General features: G+C 46.6%; 1 protein-coding gene across 5 annotated transcripts in view; it reads left to right on the top strand.

The window, feature by feature from the left end:
- Positions 1 to 23464, top strand: part of DPP6 (dipeptidyl peptidase like 6) — a 1123726-nt gene that overhangs the window by 952514 nt on the left and 147748 nt on the right. For all 5 annotated transcript variants that reach the window (XM_017519776.2, XM_017519786.2, XM_017519769.2 and 2 more), the window contains one exon: positions 7175 to 7295. In XM_017519776.2, coding sequence (XP_017375265.1) covers positions 7175 to 7295 — 121 coding nt within the window. The remainder of the gene's footprint in view (positions 1 to 7174; positions 7296 to 23464) is intronic.

The raw sequence follows: 23464 nt of genomic DNA, 5'->3' as shown, positions 1-23464 counted from the left end.
CTACTTTCCAGAAGTTTCCTTTTTTGGCTGTGAATTAAAGAGTCGCAGCCTTCTCCCATCACTTAAGACTCCTTCAGTCTTTTTCTTCCAACTCGAGTACAGAGCTACTGCGGTGCGTGTCTGGGAGAGTGATGGGCTTACGACACACGGGTCTTATCTGTGTCACGGTTGGCTTGGTTACATCCCAGCCTCTCCAGAGCAACGACGTTCTGCTGGGATCTGGGGGCTCCGAAGTGGGCTGCATGGGCCAGGAAGCCAGCAAAATTTCCATCCTACAAGTGTGCATGAAATTAAAGATACACAGAAGTACCATGGCCACAACGGTGGTAGGAAGGTTGGAACACAGAGGAAAAATGACACATGGACACTGCTCTCATAAAATTCGAAATCTCATCAGTGGAGAAGACCGGATGTACCCACAGAAGAAACTTGGGTACAAAGTGGGAATGCTTAATATAACTCACCCTGCTGAGGACTTTGTCCGCTGCCCCAACACGGACCTCACTCTGCTGGTGAGGTCTGCTGAGGTTACTAAATATTTATAAAGGGTCGGCTCTCCTCACAGTCAGCTTCCAGCAGGCATTGGACAGGGCCCTCCGTGGCGGCCGGGCACCTGGCACGTGGCTCCCCTGCCTCCCTTGGCCTGGAGTCGCTGCGGCTCCTCCACAGGTCACTGTCCCCACCAGCCGCGGTGGTGTCGTGTTCAGCAGAAGCAGGAAACGCAGTCTCCTGAGGCTGTGCCGATTGCCCTCACTCTGCTTACTTGTGCTTGAGTGGACATTGCTTCAGCGTCAACGTGGAGGCCTCCGTCTGTGGGCTTCAGGGAGTGCCAGGGACCAGACTGCAGAGCGGGCCTCATCCTGTGCCCATGTCTGACCTCCCTTATCCTCTCCCCCGAGCTCTCACGCCTGCTTCCCACAACCTCTCGGCCTGTGGGATCCGTCTTGTTGGCGAGGCGGGAGTACAGCACCATCACAGGAGGGCTGTAATGGATGGAGATTGCTGAGGCTCCCTGCTGGAAGGTTGGGAGCTGAGCAAAGGCTTACAAGGGGCCAGGATCTGGATAGGAGCCGGGAAAACAGAGCATTGGGGTGAGGAGAAGGGTGAATAGATGGACTGAGGAGGGAACACAGCTGCACTACGCCCAGGAGAGGGGGCTCCGGCAGGCAGAGCTTCCAGGCAGGGCTCCCGGGCCAGGGCGGCGTGGAGGAAGTGGTGACAGTGGTCTCGCCTGTCCTGGAAAAGCCTGTGGGCATCCCCATTGCTTGCTGCTGGGGGCTGGACACTCCCACATGAGGACCACAAAGCAGACTTCCTCATTCTCCTGTGCCTCATGTACATCTGAATATGTTTTGGAAACCTGAGCATTTACCTTGTAAAAGCTTTCTGGGCCAGCGCAGTGGCTCACGCCTGGAGGCAGAGGCGGGAGGATAGCTTCAGCCCAGGAGTTCGAGCCTGGGCAATATAGCGAGACCCTGTTCTCCACAAAAAGGAAAAAAAACAAAAAGACAAAAAAATAATAATAATAAGTGTAAAAGCTTCCTGGAAGAAGGAGCCGAGGTCCGACGGCAGAGTGCACAGGATAGCAGCCCCCCACCACCCTGCTGCAGCGGGACTGGGGTTCCAGTGGATGGTGGGTTCGGGCATTTCAACAGTGTCTCCAGCTGCAGGGCCCACTGCCACCATTGAGTTGAGGCCTCAGAATCCATCGCAGAAGCAGGTACTGGCTGAGTGCCCACAGGGCCCGTAGGGCAAAGGCCATCCTGAAAAAGGGGTGGGCAGCGCCTTCACCAGAAAGGACTGCAAGTTTTGAGCTAGCCAACAGGGTTCTTGACTGATGGAACTTTCAGTGAGAAGGGCCTCCTGCCAGTGTGAGCCAGCAGTCACCAGGGAGCTGACCACAGGGCTCCCGGCAAGACTATTTCCTGGATAAGCCTCGAGACCAGGGCAGAATGGGGCCAGCTGCTGCCGCGGCTGCCATGTCTACAGAGACAGGCTGTGACAATGACAGTGGGACATCCTTCCATCCCCACCTGGTTCTTTTGTGTGGGTCTCATGAGTGTGAGCTTCCAGCATCAGGTTCCTTCTGGGTGAGAAAGGATGTGAGAGGCGGTGTTGTGATCACAGAGTTGTTTGTGGTCTGGTGCATTTGCAGTATCACACCTTTCACTTATTTAGCAAGTTGCCATCAAGATGCAACATGCCGTAGGCATGACACCACAAGTCCTGGAACCTGCTGCCTAAGTTCCGAGCCTGGGTCCTTCTTCTGTTGACTGCTGACCTTGGGCAAGGCATTTAAATGCCGTATACAACCTGGCTTCAATCCCAGCCCCACCCCTGGCCTGCCAGCTGTGGGGCAAGTTACTTAACAGCTCTGTGCTCCCATGTCTTATCTACAAAGCAGGAGTGATGGTACCTGCCACACAGGGTTATTTTTAAAGATTAAGCGAGTTGATGCTGGTAAAGTGTTTTAGAAGTGTCTGCCCAATACATGCAAAAATTTACCCGAAATAGATCAAAGACCTAAATATAAGTGAAAACTGTAAAAATCACAGAAGCATAAGAGAAATGTTCATGGCCTTGGATTTGGCAATGGATTTTTAGCCATGACACCAAAAGCACGAAAAAGAAAAGAAAAAGAAATAGATAAGCTAGACCTGATCATAATTAAAAGCATTAATCCTTAATATTCTAGCTGGGATGACACCTGCCATGACGCCTCTTCTAACCCCTTCGGAGAGAATGGATTTTTTATAAAAGACATTAACAGCAGCAGATGTGATAGAGCATTTACTTCAGGGCAGGCTCCGTTTTGCGTGCTTTGAGTTGGTTGACTCACTTGCTCTTCACATCCATTTAAGATTAGGTTCTATTGGTCAGGTGCAATGGCTCACACGTCTCATCCCAACATTCGTGAAGCCAAGGCAGGAGGATCACTTGGGGCCAGGAGTTCAAGACCAGCCTAGGCAACATAGTGAGACCCCATCTCTATCCAAAAAAAGAAAAAAAAAGCCAGGTGTGGTGGTGTGTGCCTGTGGTCCCAGCTACCCGGGGGGCTGAGGCAGGAGGATTGCTTGAGCCCAGGAGGTTGAGGCTGCAGTGAGCTTTGATAACACCACTGCACTCCAGCCTGGTGACAGAGGAAGACCCTATTTCCCAAAAACAACAACAAAAGATGAGGTTTTATTATTATCTCTGCTGACAAATGGAGAAACTGAGGCACATAACAGTCCAGCAGCTGGCCCAGGCCATCCCCTGTGCTCCCAGCACATGGTGTACACATTATCGTGTAGCCTGGAGCACACTGAACTGGGTAGATCCAGATTCCCACTGTGAATGGGGACTCCCATGCACACTGGTTAGGGCCAGTGACGTCCCTAACCCTGCATCATGAGACCTCAGTGACTTCTGCAGGACTGAAAGTCACATCTTGATCAGGTTGCAGACTAAAGATTTAAACTTTATTCTGAAGTGAGCAGAAAGGTATTTCGGATTTTTAAAAAAATGCTTTAGAAAAACTGTTTCGGTAAAGACATATCTGGACTGCGACATATGAGATAAATTGGGGACAGCAGCAGCAGGAGGCAGGGAGCTGAGTGAAGGCAGCCTATGGTTGTGAGCAGCTCCAAGTGGGTGGGGTGAGGCCTTGGGGTGGCACGTGAACTAATCCAGACAGTAAAGGCCACACATACGGAGGCTTCGATCCCCTTTAGAACAGGAATCTCAGAAACTCAGAGGAGGCTGATTTCTCTGCCAGCCGTGCGCATAATGGATAAAAAGTGAAAACTCGGCCGGGCGTGGTGGCTCATGCCTGTAATCCCAGCACTTTGGGAGGCCGAGGTGGGTGGATCACGAGGTCAAGAGATCGAGACCATTCTGGCCATGATGAAACCCCGTCTCTACTAAAAATACGAAAATTAGCCGGGTGTGGTGGCACGCGCCTGTAGTCCCAGCTACTCGGGAGGCTGAGTGGAAGAATCGCTTGAACCCGGGGGGCAGAGGTTGCAGTGAGCCAAGATTGCGCCCCTGCATTCCAGCCTGGCAACAGAGCAAGACTCCGTCTAAAAAAAAAAAAGTGAAAACTCAGCCACCACCCCAGTATTTCATCTCAGCATCCAGGATTTCTCAGCCTTCTGGGGGTTAGCATCGCAAAACCACAGGCAGAGCCTGATGCTTCTGTCCTCTTTTCCTCAGATATCTTAATCTGAATATGAAAAGGAAAATGTGAGCCATGGTGGCTCACGCCTGTAATCCCAGTGCTTTGGGAGGCTGAGGTGGGTGGATCACTTGAGCTCAGGAATTTGATACCCAGCCTGAGCAACATGACAAAACCCCATCTACAAAAAAATACATCAGGCGAGAGTGGTGGCTGGCACCTATAGTCCCAGCCACTTGGGAGGCTGAGGTGGTAGGATTGCTTGAGCCCAGGAGGCAGAAGTTACAGTGAGCTGAGTTTGAGCCACTGCACTCCAGCCTGGGTGACAGAGCAAGACTCTCTCTCAAAAAAAAAAAAAAAGGAAAATGTGAAAGATCTTCAGAGCAAAACACATTCTTTATAGCTTGTTCTTTCATTTTCCTTCCACTAGAAATAAAGCCAAAGCAAAAAAAGGATTTAATATCCATCACAGCAAACTTTATTAACTCAAAATAATAATTGGCTGTGGTCTGATTTGATTCAAAAATTCATTGTAAGGTTACAATGCATTTTTTTTAAAGCTAAAACTTAGTAATACATCATACCCTTAGGCAAACTCATGAGAACAGATGCTGAAATTAAATTAGGATGTATACTTGTTTCTGGAAGTTTTCCAACTCATTTCTGGCTGAAGTGAATCCTTGTAGAGCCAGGAGGCCTGAGTAGAAAATGGGTACTTGCCACTGCTTTTGGATCCATCCCTCCATGAAAACAATCTAGGGAAACTGCCCTTTTCTTATTTTCAGTAAAAAACTTTCCATATTCATGCTATTTTCTGTATTATGCAAAATACCTTCTCTCCATAGCCTCTTGAATGATACTGCAATATTTTTCCTAGAATTTCTTGAAAGAAAACAGCTGGTTTGGTCCCTACTCTTGGTCTGCATGCCCGATCTCTGTTGACACTGGGTATTTGCAGTCTGGGCTGCATCAGGTCCTGAGATTCCCGTAGGATGTGGGCAGAGAGTTGAGAGGCAGGAAACCCAGGGCAGAGCTGATCATTGATCCATGCACCCGAGAGTATGGTGTGTAGGATAATTTATAGCTTAGGAGCTCTGGGAGGCATGAGGTAGTTTGTGGGCCACAGGTCCTCAATTTTGGCTGCATATTGGAATCACCTGGGATATTTCTTTACAATGCTGATGGCTGGATTCCATTCCTAGAGATTCTGACTTTGGGTTGGGCTGGTTGACTGGGCATTAGGATTTTCAAAAGCTCCCCAGGCCATGTAATATGCATCAGAATCTGAGGACCACCAACATAGTCCATCTTCCTGCTCCTCCTCAGAGAGAGGGTGACTTGCCTGAGGTCATAATTATAGTATTTTCCAGTGTATCCCAACTTGGCAGCTGGCTCTTCATCACACAGTGGCCCAAGAGAACAGTTTGAGAGCAACTTTGCCTCATCCCACAACGTCACCCCAGACCTCAGGTCACTTCCCATGGTCAGCAGGTTCTTCTTGCAGACTCACTGGCTGGTCCTCCTCCATCTCCATGGTGAGTGCTCCTCAGATGATGGCAACCGGCTTCTCCCATTCGGGGCCAGGCTTCCTTCTCTTTGCCACACCATCTGCCTCCACACTCATCTTCAGGAGACTTGGGTGTAAACACATTGCCTCCTACTGTCCTCTGTCAGGGACTCCCCATTGCCTTTGGGATACCTTAGTGTGGCTTGCAGACCCTCCAGGAGCTGGCTCCTGGCCTCCTGAGTGTCCTCTCTTGCCCCTCCATCATGATTCCACTTGCATGAGGTCCCTGGAGTTGTCAGAGCCCTAGAGACAGGAAGCAGAGGGGGAGTGCCAGGGCTGAGAGAAGGAAGGGAAGTTGTAATAGTATTTAACAGAGACACAGTTTCAGTTGGGAAGATGGAAAGGTTCTGGAGGTGGAAGGTGGTGATGGTTGCACAAGACTGTAAGCGAACCTACGGCACTGAACTGCACACTTAAAATGCTTAAAATGGCAAATTGTATGTGATGTATATTTTATCGCAATAATGACTTTTTTCAATAACTTTCTGAGGAAGGCCTTGCCTGGCCGTTTGCCGGAGTTAGGCAGTTCTGCTTTCTATTTCCAAAACTCCACATTGTTCCCTATCAGACCATTGTCCTGTTTAGAGTCTGGCGTCTTTACAGATTGCAATTAAAATAAAGGGACATTGGCGTTTTCACCGATTTGCCACTGTGTCCCCCATGAATGCAGAGCAGGTGCCCATTGCATAATTTTTAATAAATGTTGTTGAATGAAGAAAACCCAGATCTACAGTGTCCTAGCCCATCAATCTTAATTGTTAGGAAAAAATTGGATTGTTAAAATAATCCAATTTGATATTATGTTAGTCCATTCTCACATTGCTATAAAAAACTACCTGAGACTGGGTAATTTATAAAGAAAAGAGGTTTAATTGACTCACTGTTCTGCAGGCTGTATAGGAAGCATGGCTGGAGAGGCCTGAGAGAACTTTCAATCATTGTGGAAGGGGCAGCAGGCATATCTTACATGGCGGGAGGAAGAGGGATAGAGCACGGGGCAGGGGTGAGCTACACACTTTCAGTCTCATGAAAACTGCCTCACTGTCAGGAGAACAGCAAGGCAGAAATCTGACCCCATGATCCAGTCACCTCCTACGAGGCCCAGCCTCCAGCATTGGGGATTACGATTCAATGTGAGATTTGGGTGGGAACACAAATCCAAACCATATCAGATATTAAAGTACCTAGAAGTATCAGACCACAAATTGTCCAGTCGTGGTAAGTGATAACATTGGGTAAAGAATGTGGAGTTTGAGCCTCTGATTGATCCTTACATGTATATTCTGTTGGAGGTGGGTAGACCTCCAAGAATTTTGAGACTGCCTTTGTTCTATCTAATAAATACAACAGGAAAATAAAAACCAGGCTGACGAGTTCAGATTTTTTAAGAACAACCTATTTATAACTACTTCCTTCGTTAATACTATAATTTTTTTCTCTTTCCAAATTAGATATTTATTTTTGAAAACAATATCTACTACTGTGCACATGTTGGGAAACAGGCCATCCGCGTGGTCTCCACTGGGAAGGAAGGTGTGATTTACAATGGCCTCAGTGACTGGCTGTATGAAGGTAAGTCACGTGGAGGGGAGAAGGAAGGAAGGAAGATTTGTGGTTGCTGTCATTGCTGCTGCTACGTTAAAGTTGTTTTTTTTTTCTTTTTTCTTTGACTTTGGCTGTAAATTAAACTCCAGTTTCTTGAGATTTTGCAAAATTTCAAAGGTTTTGTTGGAGCTCTCAGGAGCATCAGGCTGTTCTCAGGGGCCTGCGGTGTCACACACTCACTTGGGGCAGGTGAGCCGGGCTTTGGGCTTTGCAAGGTCCTGCAATTCTTTTCTGAAGGGCAGGAGACCTGTTAATGGGAGATTTATTATGTGAGGAGGTGACTTCCGGGAACGTTCAGGGACTGCAAATGCACGTCTCTACCCTAATCTGGGACGTGAGTGCCTTGTTTTGCCTTGAGAAGGGGACAGTTGGAAAAGAAAGAATGAGTTCCATCTTTCCATCAGAGTGACTTGCTGCTGAGCGCACCTCCGCTTTGCTGGACGTTTTATGCCACTGGTTGGCCTTTGGCACCAGAAGACTCTTGTTTTGTAAATTATTAAGTAACTAGAAATCAGAGGGAGAAGTTCTTTTCTTAAACTTTGTTACTCTGTCTCCATGCTCATCATAACAGTAACAACCAGGGATTGATTAGTATGTGCTGCCAGGCACTGTTGGAAGCATTTCGTTTTCTGTTACTTCATTCCACCCTGTCAGTTTGTTCAGGCTGCTGTAACAAGATGCAACAAGATTTCACAGACTAGGTGGCTTAAACAATGAACATATATTTGTCACAGTTTTGGCGTCTGGGAAGTCCACGACCAGGGTGCTGGCAGACCCAGTGTCCGGTGAGGCCTCTCTTCCTGGCTCGCACATGGCCATCTTCTTAGGTCCTCACTGGCAGAATAGAGAGAGCCCTGGTCTTTTTATCTCTTTATAAGGGCACAAATCCCATTCATAGGGGCAACACCCTCATGACCTCGTCACCTTCCAAAAGCACCACCTCCTAACACCGTCACTTTGGGGATTTAGGCTTCAACATACAAATTTGGGGGGACACAGATATTCAGTTCATAGCACTGTCATAACAAGGTTCTAATTCGCAGATGACATGGTGAGGTTAAATAATTGGCTCACATTTACACAAGGGTAAGGAGTATTTATTGGGGAAAGTCATTGTTCAAATTCAGGACAATTAATTACCTTTTTAAAATTCCACATGTGGCTAGAGTAAGCACATGCTTTCCCGCATGAGACCGATGAATAACCCAAGCTCTTCTCCACCTCCTGGCCTGAGACCGTGTGGTCACAGCAATAACTCACCCTGTTAGGCTGAGTCAAGAGAGGGTCAGGGAGATTCTGGGTGCTTTCTCAAGCCAGTATCACTTTCTCCCAGGGCTGTGCATGTCTCCGGCTGGGATTCTGCATTTTAGTGGCTTTATGTATCATAAATTATAAAGCAGATGGAAATGTAAGCTTAGTGTTACCTCCTAGCATAATTTCACTGAAGCCATAAAGTTCTATGACTTGATTTTTAATTTTTTTAAATGGAGGTATAATTTGTACACAATAAAATGCACATTATAAGGACAGTTTGATGAGTTTGGCACATGTATACGCGATGTCACCCCAGTCAAGACATAGACCATTTCCATCAGTCTAGAAAATTCCCTCAGTCCCTTTCCAATGGCTTTTTCCCTAAGTCTGTCTTCCAGAGACTGCCGTGGTCCTGGAATCGAAGCAGCTCATTTTCTAACAGACTCACTGGAACCCAGGCACCCACTTGAGGCTGTCCTTGCCTGTGTGGTCACCTTGGAAGCCCCGTGTTTATTCTGATGTGGCTGCCAGTTCTCAGAGCCTGCTGAAGAGTCCAGTTTCCTTCTGAGCCCCAGGAGATTCAACCCTGAGATTTTATTGTCACATGAGTCCTTGGCCACCCTGATAAAGCCACTGGAATGAAAGAGGGGACACAGTCTGCTATGGTTATGCCTGTTCTGTGCAGAAACAGCCCTAAAAGCCACTGGAATGAAAGAGGGGACACAGTCTGCTATGGTTATGCCTGTTCTGTGCAGAAACAGCCCTAGAAACAGTATACCCCAAGACGTCCCAGCTCCCCCGAGGAGGCACAGCCAGCAGCACTCAGGGAAACTCCAGAGGAGCTGCACCTCTGCCCGGGTGCAGTCCCTGTGCCCGTGGAGCTGACCTGCCCCCTGGGCTCAGGAGACTGCTGACAGTGAGGACTCTGAAGCCCCATGAGTGCTTCCCTTGGAGAGAAAAAGGCCTTATACCTGGGAGCAACTAGAAAACTGAGTCCTGTTTGCTCCCTGACATCTGAGATCTCACTAACAGCTCTTTTGCTTCGGTGTGAGATCGGCTCAGTATCTGGATAGGGAAGGGAACCCAGGGGCTAGAGATCAGAACATGAGCGGTTCAAAGTAAGGCTGTGGAGCTGTAGGGACCCAGGGAGGAGACCTGGCCCAGTCACGGGACATGACAAGGGTCTTCCACTCCACAGACCTCGACATGCTCATTTGTACGTAGGAAGAATGCCCTCAACACTACACTTTCTGAGGACTGTGAGACTGAGTGGAACACACACAGCACACGACATGTTCAGCAAAGGACAGTTGCTGCTGTCCTTCTTACAACAATACAAATAACTTAATGATAATAATTTATGTAGTTATTACTATTATTGTAACTATTTGTTACTACTGTTTTTAGCACAAAGGAAAAAAATGTTTAAAAAAGAGAAAGGAAAGCATAGGTATCAAGGCCATGTTCCCCAGGGGGTCGTTCTGCCACAGGGCAGAAATTGACCTGAAAATTCAAGAGAGATCAGTGCAAATAATAATGACCCAAGGTGTGCCCCCTGCCCCTAGGAGAAAGGGCCCCTAGAATATTGGCTGCAAGAGCTTAGGCATTCTCGGGGACTAATCTCCCCTAAAACTTCCATAACCAGGAGACTTAAAATATCTTTCTTAGTATCTTCTTAATAAAATAAAAAGTTCATTGCTTTACCATTCAAGTTAAGCTTTTGCTTTAGCAAATCCATTGAAAGGACTTTTTTCTTCAAGGCATTTACACAAAATCTCGTTGATGTGATAACAGAGCCCTAAATATTTTAAATCAATCACAGTTGATGTGGCAGCCTAATCTACTTAGTGTTGTTCCCTGGAAGGTTTATATGCTGATGCTTTGATTTCCAAAGTTGGGAGCATAGGAGCCCTGGGGAATCTTGCTTCCTTTTTTAATAATGGGAAAGTAAACTTTGATGATTGCTTTTGCCTACTCAGTGACTTAACTGTTTCACTTCCAGACTCTTCCTTTAAAAAAGTTCAGGGATGGGGGAGATTAGAATGAAAATGTTCTGAAGCATTTGCAGAGGGGCTGATTCGCTTGGAGATGTTAGTTTAAGAAGGCAAGCTGTGTGTGTGGGAAACAGCCACTGCAGTCCATAGCTTGTTGGCAGAAAAATGCCTTATTGACTTGTTTCCTAGAAAGGATCTTAAACCTACAAAACATTTCAAAATATTGGAGACTGAGGGAGAGAAGAGGTGGGAGCCCCATGAAGGCTGCTGGGAGTCTCCATCCCTTGACCTAAGGTTTGAACACACAAAGCGAGGAAAGCTCCAGTTTGCTGAAGCAGTTGCCCACACGCCAGAATGCAAGCTCAGCGCTGGCTGTGAGCTCAGCGCTGGCTGTGAGCTCAGCGCTGGCTGTGAACTCAGTGCATCTGTCTTGCTGATTCTCTAAAGATCTTTAGAGTCCTTTGGCTTATGGTGGTCACAAACTGATTTTGATAAGCAAAATACCTATCTTCATTTTATTCTTCTGGGAAAATGTCATAAAATTACTCGGAATTTTGATTTTAATATAAAACTAAAGATCGCTTAATAGAGTCCTACAACTTTTTAAAGTTTATTAAAATTTGTTTATTCATAAACTAAAAGTAAGATGTTACTGAAGATTTTGAGAACTGTGCGTGAGTGTTCTGTTAAGAAATTGCACTTTGATGCAAGGCTTAGTAATTTTGCAAAGTTCCTAGTATGTAGGCTTATGAACAAAGAGTTGGAATTCTCCAAGAGTTGGTGAAGGATCTTTGTTACTGCTGTGACAGGGTTGGTTGCGTTTCCAGTTGCCACTCTTCGTTGATAAATTACTCTTAACTTGTCTTCATTATCATCATATGCATGAGCTATAACGGGACAGCACAGAATTTTTGGCCAATAATTTGCTAATAATGACTTTAAGTTATTAATGTTTGAGCTAAACAATGAGTCATCCATACTTCTATGCCAAAGCTGTCATATGCATATGCATATACAAAATGCATATAATTATTCAGTGATATGCCATTATCATGGAATGACTCACAGCCCTGTGGAAAGCTGGAACATATTGGGGTCACAGGAGGACAACATCTTTCCTCATGTATATAAAAGATCTTATCCCCTCACAGGGCAGTGGAGGTAGAGTGGGGGATGATGAACTCGGAGAAGATATTTATAGAACTCAGCCTGGAGTCATCAGCCCGTCAGCACAGGGAAAGTGAGAAAAGGGCCCAGAGGGAATTTATTTCATATCTGGTTTGGCATGGATGAAATTCCAGGGCTGGATTTTTCTTAACTAGTCCAGAACATAGAGGTACTTGAAAACTGTGATCAGCTCAGGAGACCCAGTTTGGCACGAAGCATTTCCCCGTGCACGTCAGCAGGAATCATGTTAGATGAGACTCAAAGCCGCCCCGGCGCTAGTTCCCCTTGCGTGGTTCTAGGACCCCTGCAGTCAGGTGGCCCCTGATAAGCCGTGGCCGGTGAGAAGCCTCCTGCCAACAATACTCACATCTACTCTACCCTGCCCAGTCCACCGTCCTCCCCTGGACTCCGTGGCACCCTCCCCATTCTTTGCAGCCCTGCCCTGACTCCTGAGTCCCCTTCCTTCCAGCAACAGCCCTTGCCACAGTCCCCAGGGTGCCACCATCCTGGTTCCACCTACCTGGGAGCCCCTCAGAGAGACTGTCTCCACTCTCCCACACTAACTGCTCCCTTCACTGGGTGGCCAGCATGGAGGAAGTGGGGAGGTGGCTCATCTGACCAGAAAGGAGCTCTTTCTAGAATGGCTGTTGCTGGAGAGAGGCTAAGCGCATCCTGAGTTGGAACACATTCTCGTCTGTGATGTAGTCAGCCTGCTGTACAAGGGGCAGAGCCTTTCCTAAGCGAGGCCCCTCAGTCCTGCCGGATGAGCGCCAAACCTTGGTGGTGTGACCGTTACTCTCCATCTGTGTGTCCTGCTCATGTCCAGGGACTGCCAGGCCAGCGTGAGGCAAGGCCGGCTTTGCACTTCTTTACAGTTTCTCAAAGCATCTTTAAGGAGTCAGCACTCATGACCTAATAGTTTTCTGTTCCAGTGAAGTGCTCCAAGAGGCACCAGCAAAAGGTCAGGTGGGCCCCAGGCACATACGTTTGAGTTAATGAGGTTTCGGGGTGGTGCAGTTCCATGCTTTATTATCTTGAGTATTCAAGGAGGCGGAGAGCATGCAGCAGTAGCAGCAGGATAGCGTAGTAGGCCAACGTGATTTTCACACTGTCATGGAAGAAAAAACATCATTAAACTAAAGCACTTCTGGGGATCGTGGAATGATTCTCAGGGTCTGTTTACCTCAGGAAGCACATTCACCAAAAGAAAAGGAAGCGCTTTGTTCATCCAGATTCCCGTAAACTCTACATCCCAGGAAAGCAGAACAAACTCATGTAAAAGTAACATTTCCCGTGAAACTTGCCTGTTGGCTTTAATTACATTCATGACATGTTAGAAAATTTGTACACTTTGTGTACCTCATGTCACGTTGATACTCAGTGTGCTGAGCAGCTGTTTCCTGCGTGTTGTGAACGGACCAGAGCCAGGTGTGACCATCAGTAAATGGTACAGTCTTCAGTGAGTAGCAGCAGCCTTGGACTGTTAGATGGAGATGAAGAAAATCTAGCCCACTGTCTTCTTATCTAAGAAAGCATTCCTAGTGCTGCTTCTGCTACCTTTCTTTAGAGACAGGGTCTCACTATGTTGCCCAGGCTGGCCTCAAACTTCTGGGCTCCTGCCTTAGCTTCCTGAGCCGCTGGGGGCTGCAGGAGCCTGCCACTGAGCCCAACCACTCATGCTGTTTTTAAAACTCCCTGACATACATTTGGAGACTATTACTTGAGGTGCTTACAGAGGCCCCCTGCAGTGTAGATTCTTGACTGGGTTCTTCAAATATTAACTGCCTCTGAAGCACCTGGCTAGGGCACTTCAGCTGCTAGCAAACTGCTCCCAGGTAGTGGATCAAAGTGGATTTTTACACCCATCATACATCGTAGTGGCCATAATGATATTTTTTTAAATTAGTACAATGGGAATTAGAATGATGTTCAAATATGTACATGACTATTTAAACCGTAGATTTGTAGTTCTTTGGACCTCACGTTGATGACATCTCTTATTTGCATAATGGGAAATGTTTGGTTAGACACGGATGTCGCTATCAGTAAATTGGCAAAAACTTGCGATTTGCTTGACAACGCTCCTTTGTGAAAGAGCAGGGCAGTCTTTGTAGTGATGGTGCCTGTGTTTAAAAAAAGCTCCATCACATAAAAGCTATATGAACTTGGATGAATATTTGACCTCTTTGCGTCTCTGCTGCCTTGTCTGGAAAACAAAGATAACCGCAGTAAATGCTCCATAAGGTCATAGAGGAAATTAAAATAACCTAAAACGCATAGAGCTCTTAGCACAGCGCCTGGAACCGGTCAACTCTCAGTATTGGTGGTACAGCTACGACTGCTTTACCTTGTAATTTCCAAACTCAGTAAAATAAGAGGTACCTGCTCCACTGTTTCATCTGCGTTGTCGGGAATCAGGAGCGTTAATGTGTAATTAATGATACCTATCAGTGTTGAAAACTCTTAAGTTCTATTCACTTGTAAATTATTATCTATAGTATGTCACATAAAAAATGCACTATGAGTCCCCAATCACCCTAGAAACACTGTTGATACAGTGTCGAACACCTCTTCAAGAGCCTTCTGTCCACGCTTAGATTCCCCAAGCTGAAAGCACACTCTTATTTGCCGCTGATGCCTGACAGAGAGACAGCTGTTTTCCTTAGGAGCCCCAAAGTTCTCGTGACGTGGTAAAAATTATGCCTCATGATCTCTTACAAAAATTGAGCACTTAAAAAAATTATATTCCACTTCATCTGTAATTTCTAAGGGAGGATATGTGAGTAAAAGTACTGATGAAAATATCTAAAATGTAATCAGTGACTGGTGAAGCTATCAGACCTAGGAGGTACTGTGCAATGGAGCGTTGGCTAAATGAAATAGCAATCTTTCTGAGCAGGAGGCTGAATGCTTTGGGTATTTAATGTAACTGCAATGAGTATTTTCCTCGTCTAGCCCTAGCCTACAACTCCGTAAAGTATTAATGATCTTGACTTGACGAGCATGTGAATTTTACCTTGTGGAGAGACAAGGAGGAAAAGCCAAAATCTGTTCAGTGGAAACTCAGTCGGCTCTGACCAGGAAATGGCTGAGACGGCCTAAGAGGTCCATTCCTTCTGTGCTTCTGTGACCCTGTGAGAGATTTCTGGGTTTCTAGATTTCTGCAAGGATCGACATGAAAACAGTGTTCTAAGGCAGGAAATGAAAATGTCAGGAGCATAACATAGACTGTAATTGTCATGGGTAAGTCAGGATGGCTGCCAAGGCCGTCTTAGCCCCCTGGGTCCAACTGCATCTGTGCCTCACTTGATCCTGGGTCCCACCAGAGCCTCCCCTCCCTCCCCCTGCTCTCAACATAGCAATCATGGCATCATGGCTGCCTCAGCTCCAAACTTTAAATCCAGGTAGGTCTCCCGGAAACACCAGCACATCCTAATGCACCGTCTCTCTGTCTCTGCGGTCATGAGTAGACTACTCTCTTCTTGCTGTAGCAATACAGTGTCTGCCCTCACTCACCTATGTTCATCTGAGTTTCCTTGAAAGAATATCGCATGGCTATTGATTCTCAAGTCACAGAAGGAGGGAGTGTTGGAGCTGACATTGACGTTAGCAGTCACTGAGTCCAGCAGTCGGCAAACTGTTTGTGTAAACAGTCAGGTAATAGAGTCTAGGTTTTGCAGGACATAAGGTCTTTGCCACTGCTCAAGCCTGCTGCTGAAGTAAAACAGCAGCCATAGACCATAAGCAACAAATGGCGTGGCTGTGTTCCAATAAACTCTATTTGCGGACAATGAAATTTGAATTTCGTGTAATTCTCAGATGTCATTAAAGTTCTTTTTTTACCAACTATTAGAAAACGCAAAACCAATTCTGAGCTCTCAGGTCATACAAAGGAGGCAGCAGGCCAGATTTGGCCCCAAAGCCGCAGTGTGCCGATCCCAATCGGTCCAGTGATCACATTCACAGACGAGGCTGCTGACATCATGTCTGAATTCGTCCAGCCCTTGTGGTCTGAATCAAGATTGTTGTAATGACAACCAATTATTTCAAATTTTGCCTCTCCAAATAAATCTAGTTCCTTGAAGTCAAGAACTGTATTTATATTACATGTTTCCCATAACACCAAGTGAATCTCTTGAGTTCTTAACACATGTTCAGAAAATACTGTTGAATGAGTTAATTCACAGAGGGAAACTCGTATATTCTAGAAACCTCCACAAGAAAATCACATTGTTCCTCCCTGATCACTCTCATCAGAATTTCCATTTCCACCAGCTTCCCTCAGCAGAAAAACACCTGATTATCAAAAAGCAACGGTCATTGTTAACTCCATTTTAATTATGAGTTTCACTTTTTATTCCCAAGGAGAAAGGAGAAAGCCGAAGTAAGGTTGGGAAGGACGTGGTCTTCTTACTGGGAGCCCAGGGGCACGGGGGCACAGCTCATCAGACGCTAGACCACCTGAACTAACGATAAGTCATAGTTTGCATACTGAATGAATAGAGTAGGGACAGCAGTAGCTCACTTTCAGTGAGTCTTTCTTCCATGCCAGCCAGGCCTTACATAAATAAACTTCTGTAATCTCTCAAGAGCTCTATGAAGGAAGCTCTACAATTGTCCCTTGGTATCCTCAGGAGACTGGTTCCAGGAACCCTACTGCTCAATCCTCTTCAATCGGATACCAAAGTCTGAGGATGCTCAAGTTCCTATGTGACATGGCTTAGCATGTGCCTGTCACCTCCGGGATACTTTAAGTCATCTCTAGATCACTTATAAATACCTAACACAATGCAAAGGCTGTATAAATAGTTGATATGCTGTATTTTTTAATCTGTAATATTTTTATTACATACTGTTATTTTTTTCTTTAATATTTTTTACCTGCATTTGGTGGGAGGGTCTAGAGATGGGGAATTTTTAGACACAGAGGGCCAACTCTTCCCTTATCCTGTGGCATAGCTGTGGCAACTAGTAAGTGGACTTTCTGTGGACAAACAGCCAGTAGGGAGCCTGCCGGAAGCTGCTAACCACTTTCCTGCTGCATGTAAGTTGCATTAATTTCTTGCCTATGGTATTAGGCTTGGGTCCATACTCAAGTTCTGAGTGGGGCATCCTCTGGAGGTGTCTGCTCGACACCCCAGGCTTGAGCCATCCGTGTTGTGAAAGGCATGTCTCATGGCACAGATTTCAGAGCCCAACAACCTCGATTTAAGCCCTCTGTGAGCCATCCAGCTGCCTGGTGACCAGATCAAGAACACTGTCTGACCCTCAGTTTCCTCGTCTGGAAGATAAAGGTTCAGGCACCTTTCTCAAAGAATTGTCGCAAAGTTAAATGAGAGCGCTTCTGAGGAAGCAGAGGAATCTTACGGTGGAACCATAAGAAACTGCCAACATGTTAATTGCATATTTGCATGTGCACGTGGGATATCTGCTGAAAATCAACTTTCTTCTCATGTTCTGCTAGCTGTGGTGGATGAAGTCTCAGATACGGCAAAGTCTCCGATGTCTGTGTGTCCAGCACAGAGAATCTACCATGGAAAAAGAGGAGGAATTTTTTGACTGGAAGGTCAGTCCTATACACATCCAAGTACAACATCTCCACGGCCCCCCAGCAAAGAGGAGATAAAAGGGGTGACTGCTCTCCTGGCCCTTGGGTTTCTTCCAACAGAAACTTGACAGAGACTTCCTTGCTCCAATCCTCCTCTTCATGGCTCCTTGTTTCTGGTAGTTATTCCCACCACCCTCCTAATTGCCATGGTGACCAGCCGGTTTGCTATTTAATTAATTTTATATCAGATTACATCTGTACCCTAGGAGTTCTCCAGCCAAGAGTTGCAATTTAAACCAGGAAATAAATAAACCCTTCAGCTGCGGCGATGGGGGAGTTATCCTAGTCAGTCCCGGAATATTCTTCCCACATTTCTTGGCTGAAAAATTATCTGGGGGAAGTTGGAGTGAGACAGTAGTACACACCGAAGAAGGAACAATATTCTGCTTTTGGAATATTTAAACAGAAGCCTCAGAGCGACAGCGAGGGGCCCTGCTTGATGAATACAGCTTTGGAAAGAGGAAATATTAGACACTTGGTTGAGAATTTTCTGTGAAGTTCAGTGCTAAGAGCAGAGAACACAACCATCATTCCCTTCCCTAAACTTTGAACATGAGCCTGATCAGAACAAGGCTAGCAGGAAGATGTGCTTGTAGTAACAGGCTGGGTCCCGTTGTGGGTAGCAAAAAAAAAAAGCAAAAGCAAATGGACCACCACCTCTGATTTAAAACAGCAGTGTCTTTCTTGTGGAGATCACTCAAGCCCACTTTAGATCAGGGAGGGGGAGAGGGTGGGGCTCTTCCCCTCATGGTCACTCAAGGTCCCAGGCTTCCAGGACCATGCTTTTAGGCATCACAGCCACACTAGCAGACAGGGGAGTGTTCTGAAGGGAGACAAGCCGGGGAATAAATGCTTGGCCTGGAAATGATCCTGGCACTTCTACGCATGACTCATTGTCCAGAACACCTCATAAGGTCCCGCCAGGGCTCCAGGAAGTAGCATTGAGCAATTGATCTAAAGAGGAGGAAGCCAGACGTGACTGGGAGACAGGACTGAAGACCCCCACGTCTGGGCAGCCTTCTTGCCAACAATGGGCCACAAGTTTGGTGTCCAAAGCAGAAGAGGAATTATCTAGAGGGATGCTGGGGAATCTCAGTCAATGGGAAGGTCAGAGAGTCGGGTTCGGAAAGCAGGCAGCCATCCAGGGCAGCTGAGAGGATGCCAGGGCGCCATCGAGTTGGGATGCTGCTGTGGGAGAGGGGGAGTATGGGAGAGTCATTGTCAGCCCAGATCGCAAATGATGTTTGTGAATGAGCTGCAAACAGAAATGCCGTGTCCCCTACCGGACCACCAATATGCCGACTTGGGAAGTGTATTCCAAGAAAGCTAGGGTGTGTCACTTTTTATTGTTGCAAACTCTATCATTTCACACGTAAATTGTATAGCCAACGGGAGCCGTGAGAACCATTAGTGCTCACCATCTCTCCAATGAGAAGGTTCATAACTGTCAGAAGCACCTTGCCATCAGCTCCCTTCCTTCTTGGCGTCTCTGTGGAGCCTGTAAAGTGATGAATATGGTTCCCAGTGTACAGCCCTCAAGCTGCATGGAGACACAGCAGTGTCCCAGAGGACAGTGAGGGCGGCTTCGGCATGGCTGTGTGGCACTGAAGCAGGTTAACCGCAAACCTCTGGTTCTCAGAACCAAAGCCAAATCTACATTTGAAAATCCAGTAGAGGCTGTGTTGATATTTTAGGGGGGTTATTGAGTATTTTAGTTCAAGATGAAGAGGTGATCTACCTGGTCTTGTGAAAATCAGAAATAAATCTGAAGGGAAGGTGTTCTCTAAAGGTACAGGAAGAATTCTCATTGGTCTCAGTAAATGTCCTTACAATTAATGACCTACTCTTGAGAGATTTTGATAAATAACTTATGATTTTCAGTGGCTGTATTTTTCTATCTTTTAAATTATGCATTCATTGTGAGACTAAGACAAACACACTTTTACCTTTTTGTTATAGCATCTTGGTGAATCTTTTTTTTGGGGGGCGGGGGGACGGAGTTTCGCTCTTGTTACCCAGGCTGGAGTGCAATGGCGCGATCTCGGCTCACCGCAACCTCTGCCTCCTGGGTTCAGGCAATTCTCCTGCCTCAGCCTCCTGAGTAGCTGGGATTACAGGCACGCGCCACCATGCCCAGCTAATTTTTTGTATTTTTAGTAGAGACGGGGTTTCACCATGTTGACCAGGATGGTCTCGATCTCTTGACCTCGTGATCCACCCGCCTCGGCCTCCCAAAGTGCTGGGATTACAGGCTTGAGCCACCGCGCCCGGCCCAAATCTTATGTATTTGCAGTTGAAATATTTGACACCCTTGGGATCTCTTTTTGTTTTTTTCTGTCTTCTTAAATCACCTAAGGACATTAGACCATCTAACCTATTATTGAGAGTTTTGTTAATACAGTTCTACTAAAACGCAAGCTGCAAATGCTAGAAGGAAGAAAGGAACAAGACAATATTACTTAAAGCCGTTTCCAGACTCAGAAGCTGGAACGAGCCTTAGCTCTTTTGCTCACTAAACCTGTATTCTAACCTTTTTGGGCCTCAGTTTCTTTTTCTTATTCTGGAAGCATCGCTAGGGTGGACCAGATAACTCTAAACTCCTGTCCATCTGTGGCAGGCTTCATGTTTAAATATCAGTGCCATAAACACACAGCATTGATGGTATAAAGTCTATGTCCGCGGCAGATAACTTCTCAATGAAATAGTTAACAATTCTCAGTTTTACTTCATAAACATACGGGAGCAATGCTCCTCAGTTGCAAGGGCAGGGACCGAGCACATGAGTGTCTCAGCCTTTTTGTACCCTTCCTCTGCCCTCTTCGTCACCCCCACACACAGGATGTTTGTCTGTGGGGAGGTGATTCTGATAAACCTTCTTCTTATCCCCGCGTGAAACCTATCTGCCCTACAGGAATCAGCCTTCTCTCTGTCTTACTCCTCGCCTTTTTTTTTTTTGTCTCTGAAGTGTGCATTATTGGCATAGCTTTTCTCTTTACTGTGGGTTATCTTTGGGAAGGCGTAAGGGAATGCAGAGGTAGCTCAGCTCCACATTAGAGCTCCCTGCACTTGCAGGCGTGGAGAAGACCTACCCTTTGTCACTTGTTCTGCGCATTAGGTCCACTGAGTGGAAGGAGAAGTGAGGAGTCAGATTTCAGGTCAGTTCCTATTCTCCAGCCTTCCAGCAATGGCAGAGGCTGTTCTGAGAAGGTCATGCTCTTCCGTCTGGATTATCTTAAGTGATTCTTGCACCGAATGGGAGATTGGACATGCAGACCTATCATCTTCAGTCATATAAGCTCATGATTCTGGGCACCCTGAGTCAAGTCCCAGAGTCCAGGCAACCTGGCAGAACCCAGGAAGGGCGGAGCCTCTGGATGCTGGCCACTCAGGCCTATGATTAGCCCCTCCCCAGCACATCCATGCATTCAGCATAAGGCCAGGCTCCATCCAAACAATGGAAGTGGGCACCTGAGCCTCAGAAACACGAAAGAGGAGAGCACCTTTGAGCTCTTAATAAAAAAAAGAAAGAAAGCCAGCAGGAATAAATATTCTGGTACCTGGGTGGTTTTTATAAAAAACAAAAATCAGCCGTGCAGACACCAAGCCTATAGAGTACTGGGATTTTAAGTGAATGTTATCCAAGGAAGAGCCCAGCTAGGACACTTCTTGGTGGTGTCACTTTGTGGAGGTCTTAGGTGCTATCCAGCCCTTAGGACAAACAGCCAGGCCAGCTGAAGGGTTTCAGGTCAGCTCTTTCCCTGCTCACCATCCTCGTTATTACCTACTTCTTTTGTGGGTCCACTCAGACGTTCCTGATCACAGTGTTATGTCCCTTCTCCCCATCAGGAAAGGTGAAGTGTCACCCACTGCCACGCGACCCCTACGCCACAGTGTCCCGCATTTGTGTCTCCAGAAACATGGGAGAGATAGACAAAATTTGCATGTAGCAAACTTCATCGCATCAAGAAGATATTCCAACACTTGATAGTGGCCCACACAGTCCTCGTTTACTAGGAATTCTAGTTTGAGCCCCTGCTAGGTGCTCAGCATTGGATGAGTCACTATAGATTGCAGTGCCCCACCCAACAGGGTACCTGAAAAAGAGGAAAGAAGGAAGGCAGGGAGGGAAAGAGATGAAGGAGGTCCACGACAGGGACCCTTCCCTTAAGGAACTGATATACAGTCAGTCCGACAGAAGCCAAGACCAACCGCGTGAAGCAGCTCCTTGCTTCCATCATTCGGGGGGGTTCATGCATTTATTCTGCACCAAAGCCCTCTGCCAGGTCCTCCATGGGATACAGAGATGCTTTAAGATCTGGACCTGCCTTCACAAAGTGTATATCCTGCAGGATGGTATTTACCCACATCCTAATTACACGGCACAGATCTTCAACACATTTAGACAGTTTCGGCAGAATGGTATCTTCTGATTTAAGACTGTAAAAACATAAAAATTAGAAAACCAAGCAACCATTAATAATAACTCAAGAGTTCATTCTTAAAAAAATTTTTTTTTGCTAAATTTGCTTCTCTGGAGATATGACCAGATCATAGTTCCCAGCTCTTCCCCAGTTTTTTTTTCTTGACACCGTTTCAGGTTTGAGATTCTGTAAGGTGTGACCTAACGTGAGCATTTCCAGATATAGAGGAGACTTGTAAAGTAGCTAAGGAAAAAGTTGTTGATTAGAAAATCGGCCAAGCATGTTGGCTCACGCCTGTAATTCCAGCACTTTGGGAGGCTGAGGCAAGCAGATCATGAGGTCAAGAGATCGAGACCATCCTGGCCAACATGGCGAAACCCCATCTCTACTAAAAATACAAAATGTAGCTGGGCATGGTGGCGTGCATCTGTAGTCCCAGCAGTCCCAGCTACTCGGGAGGCTGAGGCAGGGGAATCCCTTGAACCCAGGAAGCAGAGGTCCCAGTGGGCTGAGGTTGTGCCACTGCACTCAAGCCTAGCAACAAATGGAGTGAGACTCCATCTCAAAATAAAAAAAAAAAAAAATCTGTAGTTGTCCTAGTGTCTCATCATGTCACTGGGAGTTTCTGGCCTCCCCTAGCAGCTCTGATGCATGTTCTATGCCAGGACAAGGAAGGCGGGCATGGGCCAGGCAGTCCCTCCGGTCAGGGCACCATGGCCTCTCCCAGCTTCCTTGGCATTTAGGAGGCTCCATAAAGGTATTTGGGATCTCAAGAGCTTCTGGGACTTAGGTGCAAAGGGCAGACCTTAACGGCCAGTCACTTCTCCCCCAAAATGTTTAGCAAGCTGGAAACTCCCACTTGACTCCTAAGTCAAAGGAAGATGTCCCTTGACTCTTCAGGGAGCGTAACATACCATACTTTGATGGTCATGCACTTTAAAAGGAGAAAAAGCCAGAAATGAAAGAGAAAGAACCAGTTATAAATGATTTTGGTTGAAATTTGCAGAAATACAGATGGAAGCCGAAGTCTTCCATAAGGGGAGGTTGGTTCCATTGATCTCCTCTCTCAGGCTCAGCTGTTTTATCTCCAGCGCATTTTGGATGTGGCTTCCCTTTCCACCTGCTGGGGCTTCAGATACAGTACTTCCTTTTGTTTCATGGTAGCATTTAACTGAGTCTGGAAAAACCATCATTAAGGGAATATGAGGCTGAAAGACGAATTGATAACTATGTAAAAGGGCCCTTTCAGGCTGCCGGAGAGAGCGCCTGTCCAGCCTAATGAGCCTGCGCTGCCTGTGGTTCAGGCGATGCAGGGACGGGAGGAAGGAGCGCAGTTCTGCGCAGTGCGACTTCCCACAGCACGTCATGCTTAGTCATTTTGGGGGTTAGGAAAGAAAGTCGGAGGGGAGTGTGTGGTGAGGTGAGAGAAAGAAAGGCTGAATGTTAGTGAAGCTGCTCCGACATCTGCTTTAACAAAAGCCTGGCGGGGCTAAAGGCGATGACCCATCAGTGCTGCTCTTGCTTTCGGTGTTGCTGAAGTTTCAAAGCCCTGTGCCCCTTGGTATATACACAGGGAAGGGGCTCCAGGACCCTGCATTACCAAAATTCAAACATACTCCCGTCCCAGTCAGCCCTGAGACCCCAGGTATGTGAAAAGTCACTCCTTCAAATACAAGGGTTTCACATCCCCCA

This window comes from Cebus imitator, unplaced genomic scaffold (genome assembly GCF_001604975.1).
Source record: "Cebus imitator isolate Cc_AM_T3 unplaced genomic scaffold, Cebus_imitator-1.0 Scaffold20, whole genome shotgun sequence".
Lineage (NCBI taxonomy): Eukaryota > Metazoa > Chordata > Mammalia > Primates > Cebidae > Cebus > Cebus imitator.
The sequence above is the reverse complement of the archived record's forward strand: the minus strand, read 5'-3'. Positions and strand labels throughout refer to the sequence as shown.